Below are 14,041 nucleotides of genomic sequence, written 5' to 3' on the forward strand. Positions count from 1 at the left end.
TTCCCCAGCAATGGATAAGAAATGAACTTTGATTTGCTCATAGAAGGATAAAATTTGAAAACTAGAAGGGCACTTGGTAGAGCGCATACCTCCGTCACATAATGCCTGATCCACGAGAACGTATTGGGCCCAATACATTTTTGAAATATCGTGCTATACAGTACTAAATCGTTTTTGGCCCTAACTCTCAATGGTGAAGAATCACTTTAAAAGTTAAATAATTCTCGAATCCAGATTCTGATTGGGATCTTCACCAAAATTGAATCAATTCTTCCGTGTCACACACCCAACCTGTCCACCAAGTTTCGTCCGAATCTGTCCAGAACTTTTTAGCTCACCTGTTCAAAGAACAGAGAGCTATCACGATACCCCCAGTGTGAGCGTCAGCGTGAGCGTGAAAATGTTAAAGTTTTTGGTGCAAGTTATTTAGAAGCTTGCCATTCATTTAATATGTGTACTAGGATGCTGATATTTGGCATGGAGGTTCCTTTGGGGTATACTATTGGTGTAGTGAAGTGGAAATTAACAAATGATTTTTCAAAAAATTTAAATTTCAACCTAAGATGGTGTCAAAGCCACCCAATTGCTCGCCTGTTTATACTAGATGCTTGCTATTCATTTAATATGTGTACTAATTTACTGATTACAATATACAAATACATATATTGCTTCAAAATTATTTGGATCAGACTTTCCCCACTGCAATGCTTTATAAAAAATATTATTAGACTAGTCTTTTTAAAACGATAAATGTATAAACAGGCGAGCGTTGGGTGGCTTTGACACCAACTCACTGGTTGAGATATCCTGTACACAAACAAACAAACAGAGGGTGAAAACATAACCGACTTCACCTTCGGTGGCAGAGGTAATAAAGTACCGTATATGTACATGTATACTTGGCTTGCATATGGGAGTGGTATATACTTTGAGAGTTGGCAGCCATCGTGTTGAAGATCGTTTAAAAAAATCTGGAAGTTTAGCGCTACTGAAGCAGTCTGAAACATCATCGCATACATTGTCATAAGACGACGCTGAGTCTCAGTTTGGGAGATGTTATCTTGCTCCTCTCTGCGCCTGTGCGGTCGGGACAAATTCAGAGTGTAGTACGGTCGAACAAAAGACTTGTCTTTCTATTCATGTTCCAATTCGTGAGAGTGCAGCTAATGAGAGTGTACTTGCTGATGATATATGCAGCTGCCGTATAGGCACCTCCACAGTGTCAGCTGACAGTTCTGGAGTAAACAACGTGGACAAACCTTCACAGATTAGCAGGTTGTTTTTTGTTTTTTTTTAACGTTTTTAATATTTTTAGGGCTTTTTCATGTTCTCAACTATTTCACAACATAAGGCCGTGTGTTTAAATATATATTTTGTTACAATAAGGACTAAGCCTGGTGTTGGCTCAGTGGTTAGGGTGGCGGCTTGGGATCCAAGGGTCCTGAGTTCAAGTCTCGTTTCCCTGCTGAATTACTTCACCAGGGGGTTGACTCTGCCTGCCATCCTTCCGAGGTCAGCAAAATGAGTACGAGCTTGCTGGGGATGATCGAGTCATTTGAGTATCCTGCGTCGGAGTGGCGACCCGTCCAGGATTGTGCCCAATAGCCAAGGAAACTGCTTCGGCAGCACCGATGCTCTGTACAGAGTATGGTTCCAATGGATGGACAATAAGGACTATTTAGACTGAATGCAGGGGCATACTGTTTTTCATGTTTTGTACATTTACTTGTGTATGGCTGAGAATGATTATATGTCTTGGCCGAGATAAATACCGTTGTGTCCTTGATTCACCTGGTAAAAGTCAATACTATAAAAGAGATCTCTGCCTGTCTGTGTCACCATTTTTCTCAGAGATGGCCAAACAGATCTTTGTAAAACATTCAGAGGTTTATCAGTGAGTGCCATGGAGTGTTTCAGGGGAAAAAAAAAATTTTTGGAAAAAAATTGAATTTTTTTTATTGTTCTATAGTGCTGAAGCCCTTGTAGTTACGTGAAAGGTAATATTAGATGATTTCTAACCCCATTCTTTAGTGGGTGTGGGGAAGTGTTTTAGGTCCCCACAAAAAAAATAGAAAAAAATGATTTCTTCAAAATTCCAGCAGGATGAGAACAGCACCAGGCAAGAATGGGTACCACCTCCTTTCCATATTAGAGCAGCACCAGGCAAGACTGGGTACCACCTCCTTTCCATATTAGAACGACACCAGGCAACACAAGTACCCCCTCCAATCCATCTTAGACGGCACTGGGTACCCCCTCAATTCCATCTAAGAATGGCACTAGGCAACACTGGGTACCCCCTCAATTCCATCTTGGAATGGCACCAGGCAACACTGGGTACCCCCTCCTTTCCATCTTAGAATGGCACCAGGCAACACTGGGTACCACCTCCATTCCATCTTCGAACAGCACCAGGCAACACTGAGTACCACCACCATTCCATCTTAGAATGGCACCGGGCAACACTGGGTACCCCCTCAATTCCATCTATCAGGACCATACTCTGTACAGAGCATCAGTGTTGCAAAAGCAGTCTCCTGACCTGGGCTATTGGACACAATCCTGAACAGGTCACCCCTCCAACACAGGATACTCAAATGGCTCAATCATTCCAGCAAGCCTGGTACTCATTTTGTTGACCTCAGATTGATGACAGGCTGAGTCAACCCCACCTGGTATTAATTCAACAGCGAAGCAGGATTTAGAACTCAAAGAACCCAGGCTCCCAAGCCCACCATCCTTACCATTAAGCCAACACCAGGCATTGGGTATGAGTACTGAATAAAAATTGTAGTTTCCCATACATACAATTGTGTTTTAATACTGATGATGAAGGATTAGAGTGTACACACAATCTTTAGTTTGTTTCAATTGCTATTTTAATTACACTTGATATATTTTCAATGTACAATACAGATGCAGATGGGCAATAAAACCATATTAGTCTCAGTGGAGAAACCTACCACAAAGATATCTTGCCTTTCATTAATTTGCTATACCTCACATAAAAGTACAAATTCTTGAAAAGGATAAGTTATTAAAACTGCTTGTGGACTTTGTTTCTTGCAATGAGCGAGGTTTGTTGTTTGGCAATATGGTGCATCCTCATCTGGATGTAACAGGCACATATGCACTTTGTGAGTGCATCCACAGCATTACTCTCTGGTGTGTTGTCTAGCATGTGGTTGGACAAGCTGTCAAACACTCCTTTGTAAATGGCCTCTTGAAGCACAAGTTGGATGGAGACAATCGTAGAAGCTCGTGATGGCTTGTTAACCTCCGCCATCTTCGAAGATGGATGGAGGTTACTGTTTTCACCCCTTTGTGTTTGTTACTTACGAAATCTAAAGATTTTGTAAGTATATTGATGACTTCCGTTTCTGTTTGTTTGTTTGTTTGTGTGTTTGTTTGTTTGTAGGCACGATAACTCAAGAACAGAAGAAGCTACCAATGTCAAATTACACCAGGTGATTCAGGAGGGTGATGGCTAGTGCTGATTAGATTTTGGTCAAAATCGGTCAAAGGTCAAGGTCACAGTGAGGTCAAACATCCAAAAAAAAGTTATAACTCGAGAACGGAAGAAGCTACCAATGTCAAATTACACCACGTGATTCAGGAGGGTGATGGCTAGTGCTGATTAGATTTTGGTCAAAATCGGACAAAGATCAAGGTCACAGTGAGGTCAAACATTCGATTTTTGATGGTTTGGTACAGAATCATCGTAGAAACTTCTGGTTTGCGTCGCTACCTTCCCAAGAGACAGCTTTTATTAGACAAGGTCAGAGGTCAAGTTGACGATTTCGTAAGTACCATTCTATGACTGCTTGTTTGTTTGTTTGTGAACAGTATTACGGAAAAACTCCTCGACGGATTTTGACGAAACTTGGTGGGGGGTTAGGTACAGTCCAAGGATCATGCCATTAAATTTTGGACTTGGTCCCCCCCCCCAAAAAAATATTGTTCGAGAAAATTTTTTTTTTTTTTTTGCATTTCTACATGTTTTAAGTGATTTCCAACCCCCCCCCCCCCAAAAAAAAATGGAGAAAAGAACTATAACTGTCAGCACTGTTGCCATCATATTTAATGAACAAGATATAAGGTTCACTTGAGTGGCCAGCAGTATTGGCGGCGGAGGTTTTGCACTCTCCCAAGTGCTCCCCCTCTAGTTGCTTGTGGATTTGAGTATTCTCTGGAAACACCATTCCGTGGATTCACACACTGCAACTCCGCTCGGTCATGCCATAACCAGCTGCACCAGTGAGTATAGCATTGATGTCAACACGATATCATCTTCACTGCCAAGCGCGCCCACATAATCAGGGCAATGGATTTTATTGCATGCTATACAGATCACAAAGCCTGAAATACATCCAGTACTCTTTGTAGGATGATAGAGTTGGAAAGCTTGATGCTTCTGCATTGTCATGGTCAAAGTCTGAAGGTGTGTGCAACAGGATGTTATATCGCCTCATCATGCTCATATCCAGAACACATCATAAACAACACTGATCTGTAACAGCGGTTAGTATACTGGTGTTGTTGGTTACCTGCAGCTTTCGCTTCATGGCACATAAGCAATCACTTGTATGTCGCTACAAACTGTTATTGCAACCACCTGATGACCTCACTGCAGCAAAAGATAACTCTGGGTGGTCCTCACTCAGTTTGTAGGTGAGGACATATTTTGGAAGACTTGTCGATTTACTGTGATCAGTGCACCATACAGGCTCTCGACACTCGATTGCTGACATGAAGCGAACAAAAGGGGTTTTCTTGCATTAGCTTTCCAGTGTTGTCCTTTACATATCCACCGTATGGTCCTGTCAGAAAGTGTCTCCAGAACACTATTATGTCTGATGGCCTGAGTGGACTTTAGTACCCCTTTCCAAAAGGATTTCGTGAGTTGAAAATATCAAATTCATGAACAAAGATTCTGGTGAATTTCATTGTTGCATCACACTGTTTGAACCGTGGTAATTTCAAGACCTGATTGCAAAATTCCAAGGCATCTGCAATTGGAGCTCATCGTTTGTGCTGCCAAATTAACTTTCATTTTTTTGATTTCCCCGCTGCGTATGAGAACTGCGCAGTTCTTTTTGTGAACATAGTCAAGGCTCATGGAAGAGCTAGAATAAGGACATTGAACGGATCAGGACGTAACACGACAAAAGGAACAGTGGAGAGAGAGAGAGAGGAAGCACCAACAGTGGATGTAAAGGAAAAGATAGAGGGAAACTTGGACAATCGGGGGGCATGAAATGATGCATGGGGTGCACAGGAAGGATGCAGAAGGAAACTCTCAAGAGGGAAAACTGGAAATTCGGAATGAGGAGCGATTGGGGTGGGGGAGGGGGGTTGGTTGACAAGGGTAGAAAATATCATGGTTTTGGATTGGGGATGATCTGAGATGATGGTGAACAGCTTTCTTGAAGACCTGGAGGTAAGAATGAGATTGAAAAGAATGTGGAAGTTGGTTCCACAGGTGGGAAAATGATGAACAAATGAGTGGAGGTGAGCAGTGGTACTGGATTTAGGTTGTTTCCCCAGAAGGGGGTTGATGGTGGACCGTGTGTGCCCTGCAGATACCTTGGGGGAGAGAGAGAGAGACAGACAGACCTTTCTTCATGAAGGAAACCATGGGGTCTTTAATGTCCACCAAGTAATGCTGCAGATGGGCCACCCAGTTTAACGTCCATCCGAGGGACGGCACTTACATTGACGCCTTGCTGTACCTGAGACACCAGGATGTTAGTTTGGAGCTGGGCCAAGATTCCAACCCAGGCTAAACTCAGAGACGAGTGTGTGTACGTCAAAGCTATCCTGCCAGCCTCCGCAAAGCAATGAAATCCCATGGAATTTAAACGATTTCACCTTAAGCACAGATTTTGAACGATTAATTAGCTGTGAACTCCACATTCTTATAATGACGTCGGAGGATTTTAAAATCATTTTCCTGAAAATGGGTGGTTCTCAATCTCCAAGGTACGTATGGTATTCCAAGAGGTAGGTGCTGTCGAGGGTGGGGCTATGAAGGTGATTTCTACATATAAACCACCTCCAAGTTCCATCTCATATTTGCGGAGAGACCACAGTTGGTTCCGACCTGGGATAACGATTACAGTCTCTGATTGAATCCCCAGGTAAAGATGATCGATTTGTTATTTAGTTCAGAAAGTCGTATTTGTTAAAAATGTTAAAATGTAATTTGCGCGGAGTGGTGACGAGACATACGGAGTAGCCTTTAAGAATGAGAGAAGTAAATTAACGTTTTTAATTTTCCAGCACAAGTGAACAATTCTGTGATGTACATTTGGTAATAATTTATTTTTTGTTCCATTTTTTAAAAGGTTCGATATTTAATTGATTGTTTAAACTTTCGAACCTGTGTGTGCCGTGATTTCACGAGGAATTGTCATGCAAGAGTCACACCACACTCGTGTCACAATGTTTTGTTATCTAAAGCAGCAAATCTTAACCCAAAGAAGCAAATCAGAGTGTCATAAATGAATAAATAAAACAAGTTTGTGTTTCCCGAAACGTGGAGTATTACAAGCATAAAACAGAAATGAAGAAAAATCTTGTGTTCTTTCATCAGACTCGAAGAGTTTCCATCATCCGAGACAATTTCAACGATTTTTACATTTTGAAGCAGATACGACATGGGAAGATTTATGACAACATTCCTCTTGTTTTCCTACCTTTGGATCACATTCAGTGGTGAGTACATACATCTGATATTTGAAACCATGTGCATGACCAAACAAAAGACTGAGTTACAAAACAAAATATGTCAGACATGCAAAGCACAAAGGTTGATTTGCAAACTTTGAACAAAACCCAGAATACTGTACTGGACTAAAAAATAAAAATAAGAAAAAGGAACGGCATGTTATGGATGGTTTGCAACTCTCAAGAGTACCCATCCCCAATAAGAGGAAAAACTAGCAAAAGCACTCGTCCCCATTTAGTGATGGGAAAAGTTTGAGTTAATCTACCCATTTTAATAATTTATTGGACTTTAAAAAGGTCAATTGTGTTGCACTCTTAGTTTCAGTCAAAGCTCTGAGCTACTCGTACGGCCCACCGTGAAATGGTGGTGAAACATCGGGCAGTGGTTCAATCTCGTGGACAGGCCGTCGCTGCTCCTATGGTTGGGAGTGAGTGTCCCGGAAGTGGAGGCGGTAAGAGAGTGGCATTTCTATATGTGGGAGAATTGTGTGCTCAGCCGGTGAGTTGCCCAGATAGCTCAGATGACAGAGCACTGGTATGATTCCCAGTTTGGGCACATCGTTTTCCCACATATACTGGTACATATTAAATATTGGAAGAAATCAGCAAGCCGGTTGTCAGAGTGGAAAGATAGGAAGGATGGATGGTTATGGCATGGTTGGTGATACAGAGGCAAATGGTGTGTGGTATGTTGGTTTCTGAGCCACAAACAGGAAGGACTGAGGAGGACAACCAGGAGATCAGGGGTGCTCTGGAGAGGATGATCGGAGTGTTTGAGCTGGAGTGATCCTGTGCGTTGTAAGGAATTTCAGCGTGCATGTGGGAGTCGTGGAACCAGGTGAAGAGGAATATGTTGGTAAATTTGGTTGGGGACTGAGGAAGAGAGAGGGCTGACAGTTGGTGGAGCTGGTGGCAAGAAATGGAATGGCCATAGCTGCTTCGTTCATTCAGAAGTGGGACAGCTACAAAATTACTTACAGGAGTGGACAGCATAGATCAGAACTGGATTTGTTGGTAGTGAGGAAGTGACAGTTGCGGAAGACAATGATTGTAAGGCAGTGGTGGGACAGCATGTCACCACCCAGCACAAGCCTGTGGTGTTTGTGGTATGGATGAAGAAAAGGAGAGAAGTTAAGAGCAGGGGACAGAAGATTATTAGGTGGGGGAAGTGCAGGGACAATGTCACTGTAGACTATAAGGAGAGGATTAGGGTCAGGTATGAGGAACTTTGCGAAGAAGCGGAAGGTTTGGAGGAGGACTGGAAGAAGTAAGGAGAGGCATTTAGGGGAATCGCAGAGGCTTTGTGTGGAAGGGCATCATGAATGGGTACATCGTCTAGGTATAGAAGCCAGGTATGGTGGATGGAGGAAGTAGCAGAGGCAATTGGTAAAAATAAGGAGGTTAGGAAGAGATTAGAGAAGATCAACGATGGAGGGAGACAACCAGAGGCAGGGTTGCTGCACCTGTATGGGTAGAAGAAAGTGGCAAGGAGAGCGTTGGATAAGGCGAAGAATGATTTGGAAAAGGAGGTGTACAACACATGGAAGAGGATCGTGGGAAGAAGATGATCTATAAATTGGCTCATGACAGGGATGAAGATATAGGAAGGACATGAGAGAGGCTGAGGGGGGGGGGGGGATGATTAGGATGGTGTCGGGAGGCTCGTGTCGAACTGGAGCTTCTGTGTTATGTAGAGGGGAAAGTAATTAATTTTGCAGTAATCTGCAAAAACCTAAGTAATTTATGTGCATTAAGAATTAGTGAATGGAATGAACTCTTTATTGAAAAGTTTACAGCTAAAGTAATTTTTTATGTAAATACAGCTGAAGTTTTTAAATAAGAGGTGGAAGAGGAGCTTGGTACTATTGCCTCACAACCATTTCCAGTGAAAGCTCCACTGGCTATGGTGATGTGACCTGCGGTGAGCAGACAGAGTCTGCACTGGCTGACTTTTATTCACTTTTCTTTTTTTATGGAACATTTCCAACTGGTTTTTTTTATTTTTCCTGGGATACTGTCTTTGAGTTGCATCAGTTTGTGAAATTTCAGCTTTCTTCACCACCAAGAAGGCTCTAAACATTTATGTGAGTGAGTGAATGAATGAGTGGTTGGAAAGAGCTCTATATATTAGAGAAACAATTTATTTTTGACTTTATGAGTTTTACATATTGTAGTTTTGTATTTCTCAGCTGCATTAACATTGCTTCCAACAACACAACCATCTGCATCATCTACAAACATGATCTACAGCATAAACTTCAAGATTGTGAATAAGAAATTCGATGAAGACCATCATAACTCCTCATCACCTGCCTTTATGCAACTGGCTCAGGAAATCGAACACCAGGTAAGATATTGTAATAGTGATTGTTTTTTTTGTGCAGGGTCAAAGTTCATAGAAGAACTAGAATGCATAATACACCAGGACATAACAGGAGGAAAGAAACAGTGAAATTTGGGTCGGGGAAGTGGGGCACATCAACAGCAGAGTAGAGGGGCAAACTAGAGGGAGACTCAGAGGAATGAGAACGGCACTCGGCAGAGCGCATACCTCCGCCAGGCTGAACAGTTTACGATTTGTATCCCACTGATAGCCTGATCTGGATTCGGACCTTAACCAAAATCGAATCGGCTTGCTCTTTTCACCTACCCATCTCATCCACCAAGTTTTGTCATAATCCATTCACAACTTTTTGAAATATCATGCTACATTCCCCCATACAAAGCCATGATCTTTTCTACACCCGTTAAACCACCCCACCCCTCCCCAAATTTTGCTTATGTATCCATCTTGAACACCCCTTACTTTCTCCACTAACCTTCATCTTTACCGGCATCTCTTTTTTTTGTCCGTCTCCATCCAACTTCTCCCTCCACACTGCTATTGGCATTTCCGCTTTCTCTTCCTGTTGCCTTTGTTATGTTGTGGCCTAATATGTTCTGCATCCCAGCTCTTCCACGAGCCTAGACCATGTAAAAAAAAAAAAAAAAAATATATATATATATATATATATATATATATATATATATATATATATATATATATATATATATATATATATATATATATATATATATAGTTTCTGGCCCTATCTCTCATTTGTGAAGAATCACTTAAAAAATTTGAGTATCTGCAAATAGATCCGGATCTTCGCCGGATCTTCAAAATCGAATCAATTCCTCCTTGTCACACACTCAACCTGTACACCACGTTTCATCCGAATCCGTCTGTAACTGTTTGAGATACCGTGGTATGTATATGGTTCTTGGCTCTATCCCTCAATGGTGAAAAATCACTTTTAAAAATGGAGTATCCAGATCTAGATCCGGAACTTCACCAAAATCTCAACAATTTGGCCTTGTTGAATGGCCAATGTGTCCACCAAGTTTCGTCTGAATCTGTCTATAGCTTTTTGAGATATCCAGCTCACAGACAGATAGACAGACAAACAGTGGTGAAAACATAACCTCCATCCACCTTTGGTGGCAGAGGTAACTAGAAGGGCACTCGGTGGAGCGCATACCTCTGCCACATAATGCCTGATCCACGAGAACATATCGGGCCCAATACAATTTGAAATACCATGCTATACAGTACTATATCATTTTAGCATTATCTCTCGATGGTGAAGAATCACTTTAAAAATTCTAGTAGTCGGATCCGGATCCGGATCTTCACCAAAATCTAATCAGTTCGTCCTTGTCACACAGTTCGTCCTGTCCAAAAAATTTCATCCAGATCCGTCTGCAACTTTTTGAGATATCCTGCACACAAACAAACAGACAAACAAAAAGACGTTGTGCAGAGCACGATACTTGCAAAATCCATAAAACAAATTTCACCTCAAAAATAATTGGCGGTTGAAGTCAATGACCAAATATGCAAATCCTCTTCGAATATCAAGTGAATCGGATGAAAATTGACAATTTTAGAAATTCGGCCTATGTTGACCTTTTGGCCGAAGGGGACCTCAAACATAATTATAATTGACTGGTTGAATTCAGTGACCTGATATGCAAATCCTCTTCGAATTTCAAGTGAATCGGATGAAAATTGACAATTTAGAAATTCGGCCTATGTTGACCTTTTGGCCGAAGGGGACCTCAAACTTAATTGACTGGTTGAATTCAGTGACCTGATATGCAAATCCTCTTCAAATTTCAAGTGAATCGGATGAAAATTGAGGATTTTAGAAATCTCAGAAAGAAATTTAGATTTTAGAAAGAAACGAAATTTTATAAATCAGAAATTTTTAGAAAAGTTGTTGACCTTTGGCCTTTGTTGACCTTTTGACCTTTTGACTTCAAAAACAATAGGCTTATTCCTTAGGACCAACTCTACCATGTGGTAAAGTTTCGTGAAGATCGGTGTAAAATTGTGACCTGTCGGCGATAAACAGACAGACAGACAGATAGACAGATAGAATAACAAAATCGACTCACTAATACACTTGAAAAATCTTCGATATTGCAAGTAACAAACAGACAGACAGAACGGGTTGAAAACATAACCTCCTTCACCTTCGATGGCAGAGGTAATGAAGGACCTGGGGAAGAATGCGAGCAGGGGTTTAATAAGCTGGATACAGCTATAAACTCTCACTCGCAGATGTGGAAGAGAAAACTAGGAAGGTAAAATAAATATATATATAAAAAAAATGAGCAGGGTGAGGGAGCAGTTGGAAACCCAGAAAGAGGTGGTCTTGGGAAGGAAGGAAGGGTAGAAGATATCAAGGGATGGATTGAGGGTGACATGAGATGGTGGTGAACAGTTATTCTGAAACCCTGGAGGGAAGCATGGGATCGAACAGACTGGGGAAGTTTGTTCCACAGGTGGGAAAAAGGGGAATGAATGAGTGGAGGTGAGCAGTGAGTCTGGATTTAGGGAGTTTCTCCTGAAGAGGGTTATTGGCAGACCGTGTGAGACCTGAAGAAACTTGGTGGGAGGAAGATGGGCAAGGGAAGGTTGGTTTCCACGAAGTCAAGCTTAGCAGGGTGTGCGGTAAGGACACCAGCCCAAAAGGGGAGAGCAGTACTTCATGAAGCTGCAGAAGGGGCTTTGTCGGTAGATAGGAGTTCAAGTGTGTCAAGGAAAGACATTACACAATGGAGGGTGCCTATTCGGTGATTGGATTTTGAGGCCAATTCAGAAATGTTTTTGCCCAATAATGATCATGGCTGATGCTGAGACCGAAATATTTGTGAATATATGAACTGTATCGGAGAGGTCCCAGGCGGTTCAAACTAATGCAGGGTAAGTTTGTTTATCACAATTAAAAACAAAGAAAACTCAGAAACATTTTTAAAGGTTTCTGAGTTTTTCTTGTTAACACCGAAGATGGACAGGTTGTTTTCACCCCTATTTGTCTGTTTGTCTGTGAGCAGGATATCTCAAAAAAGTTATGGGCGGATTCATCCGAAACTTGGTGGACAGGTTGGTTGTATGACAAGGAAGAAGCAACTAGATTTTAATGAAGAACCAGATCTGGACACTGGAATTTTTAAGTGATTCTTCACCATTGAGAGATAGGGCCAAAAGCAATATTTAGCAGGATATTTAAAAACGTTGCGGACGGATTTGGACAAAACTTGGTGGACAGGTCGGGTGTGTGACATGGACAAATTGATTGGATTGTAGTGAAGATCCGAATCCGGACGCGGCCTCTCAATTGGATACAAAACGTAAACTGTTCAGTCTGGCGGAGGGATGTGCTCTACCGAGTGCCGTTGTAATTTTTGTTGTGATATAGAAACTTATCCTGCATTCGTCTGGAATCTTAAAGTAGTTTTTTGCATTTGGATCTTGATGATGGATGTACTCACTCTTGTATCAATAGTGCAGAACGACTGTTCGTTTGAATGGCATGTTTAGCTTCCCATCTCGTGTTCATGGGGGTGACTCTCTTATATTCAAGGATGCACAATTAAACGATTTACATTATTTTTTGGGTGGGAGTTGTTTCATGATGGGGAAGTGGTGGGCAAGGGTGGGATCAACTTAATAACACTTCTTGTTTTAAACCAGGGGGATGATTGAAACTTTTTGGCCCGTTTCCTTTTCAGATGAATACAACATGCAAGCAAATATATCCATCAACATTCGTCACGTACAAAGTCAAATCATTTGAGTAAGGAGAACCTATGACCCATCTTTTGGAATGCTGTATTGCCTTTGATTCCTGTGTTTTATTAACCTCCACCATCTTCGAAGGTGGACGGAGGTTATGTTTTCACCCCTTTCTGTTTGTTTGTTTGTTTGTTTGTTTGTTTGTAAACAGTATTACGGAAAAACTCCTCGACGGATTTCGACGAAACTTGGTGGGGGGGTTAGGTATGGTCCAAGGATCATGCCATTAAATTTTGGACTTGGTGAAGATCCCCCCCCCCCAAAAAAAAATTGTTAGAGAAAAGAAATTTTTTTTTTGCATTTCTACATGTTTTAAGTGATTTCAAACCCCCCCCCCCAAAAAAAATTGTTAGAGAAAAAAATTTTTGCAAGTTTTTTTTCAACAAAATTTCGATTTTTTTTTTTTTTTTTTTTTGCATTTTTACATGTTTTAAGTGATTTCCAACCCCCAAAAAATGTTGGAGAAAAGAACTATAACTCTGTCAGCACTGTTGACATATTTAATGAATAAGATATAAGGTTCACTTGAGTGACCCAGCAGTATTGGCGGCGGAGGTTTTGCACAATCCCGAGTGCTCCCCCTCGAGTTCAACCTGTTTTCCTGACACAGATGTGATATTCACATTTAATTTTCCCTGTATTACCTCCTCCAGCGAAGGTGGACGGAGGTTATGTTTTCACCCCCTGGTTGTATGATAAGGAAGACGCAACTAGATTTTGGTGAAGATCTGGATCTGGATGCTAGAATTTTTGAGTGATTCTTCACCATTGAGAGATAGGGCCAAATAAATATATTTAGCAGGGTATTTCAAAATGTTGTTGATGGATTCGGACAAAACTTGGTGGACAGGTTGGGTGTGTGACAAGGAAGAAATGGTTCGATTTTGGTGAAGATCCGAATCCGGATCTGGATACTAGAATTTTAAAAAGTGATTCTTCACTGTTGAGAGATAATGCCAAAAACGATTGATGGCATGATATCTCAGAAAATTGTGGATGGATTATGACAAAACTTGGTGGATGTGTTGGTTAGATGACAAGACAAAGCCGATTAGATTTTGGTTCCAGCCTATCAGTGGGGTACAAAAGGTAAACTGTTTAGCCTGGTGGAGTTATGCGCTCTTGTCCTTCTCGTCATTTATATCTATACTAATAAATGTCAGTGTGTGTCAGTCAGTCAGTCAG

The 14,041-nt window shown here is 41.4% G+C and overlaps 1 protein-coding gene across 1 annotated transcript in view; it reads left to right on the top strand.

Annotated features, from left to right (window-relative positions):
- Positions 1-6,049: 6,049 nt before the first annotated feature.
- Positions 6,050-14,041, top strand: part of LOC147016851 (uncharacterized) — a 102,116-nt gene continuing 94,124 nt past the window's right edge. The window contains exons 1-2 of the mRNA XM_085845962.1: positions 6,050-6,140; positions 6,596-6,717. Coding sequence (XP_085702088.1) covers positions 6,660-6,717 — 58 coding nt within the window. The 5' untranslated portion in view covers positions 6,050-6,140; positions 6,596-6,659. The remainder of the gene's footprint in view (positions 6,141-6,595; positions 6,718-14,041) is intronic.

The sequence above is a fragment of the Eptatretus burgeri genome, chromosome 11 (genome assembly GCF_056783735.1).
Source record: "Eptatretus burgeri isolate ZD-2024b chromosome 11, Ebu_testis_v1, whole genome shotgun sequence".
Taxonomy (NCBI): domain Eukaryota; kingdom Metazoa; phylum Chordata; class Myxini; order Myxiniformes; family Myxinidae; genus Eptatretus; species Eptatretus burgeri.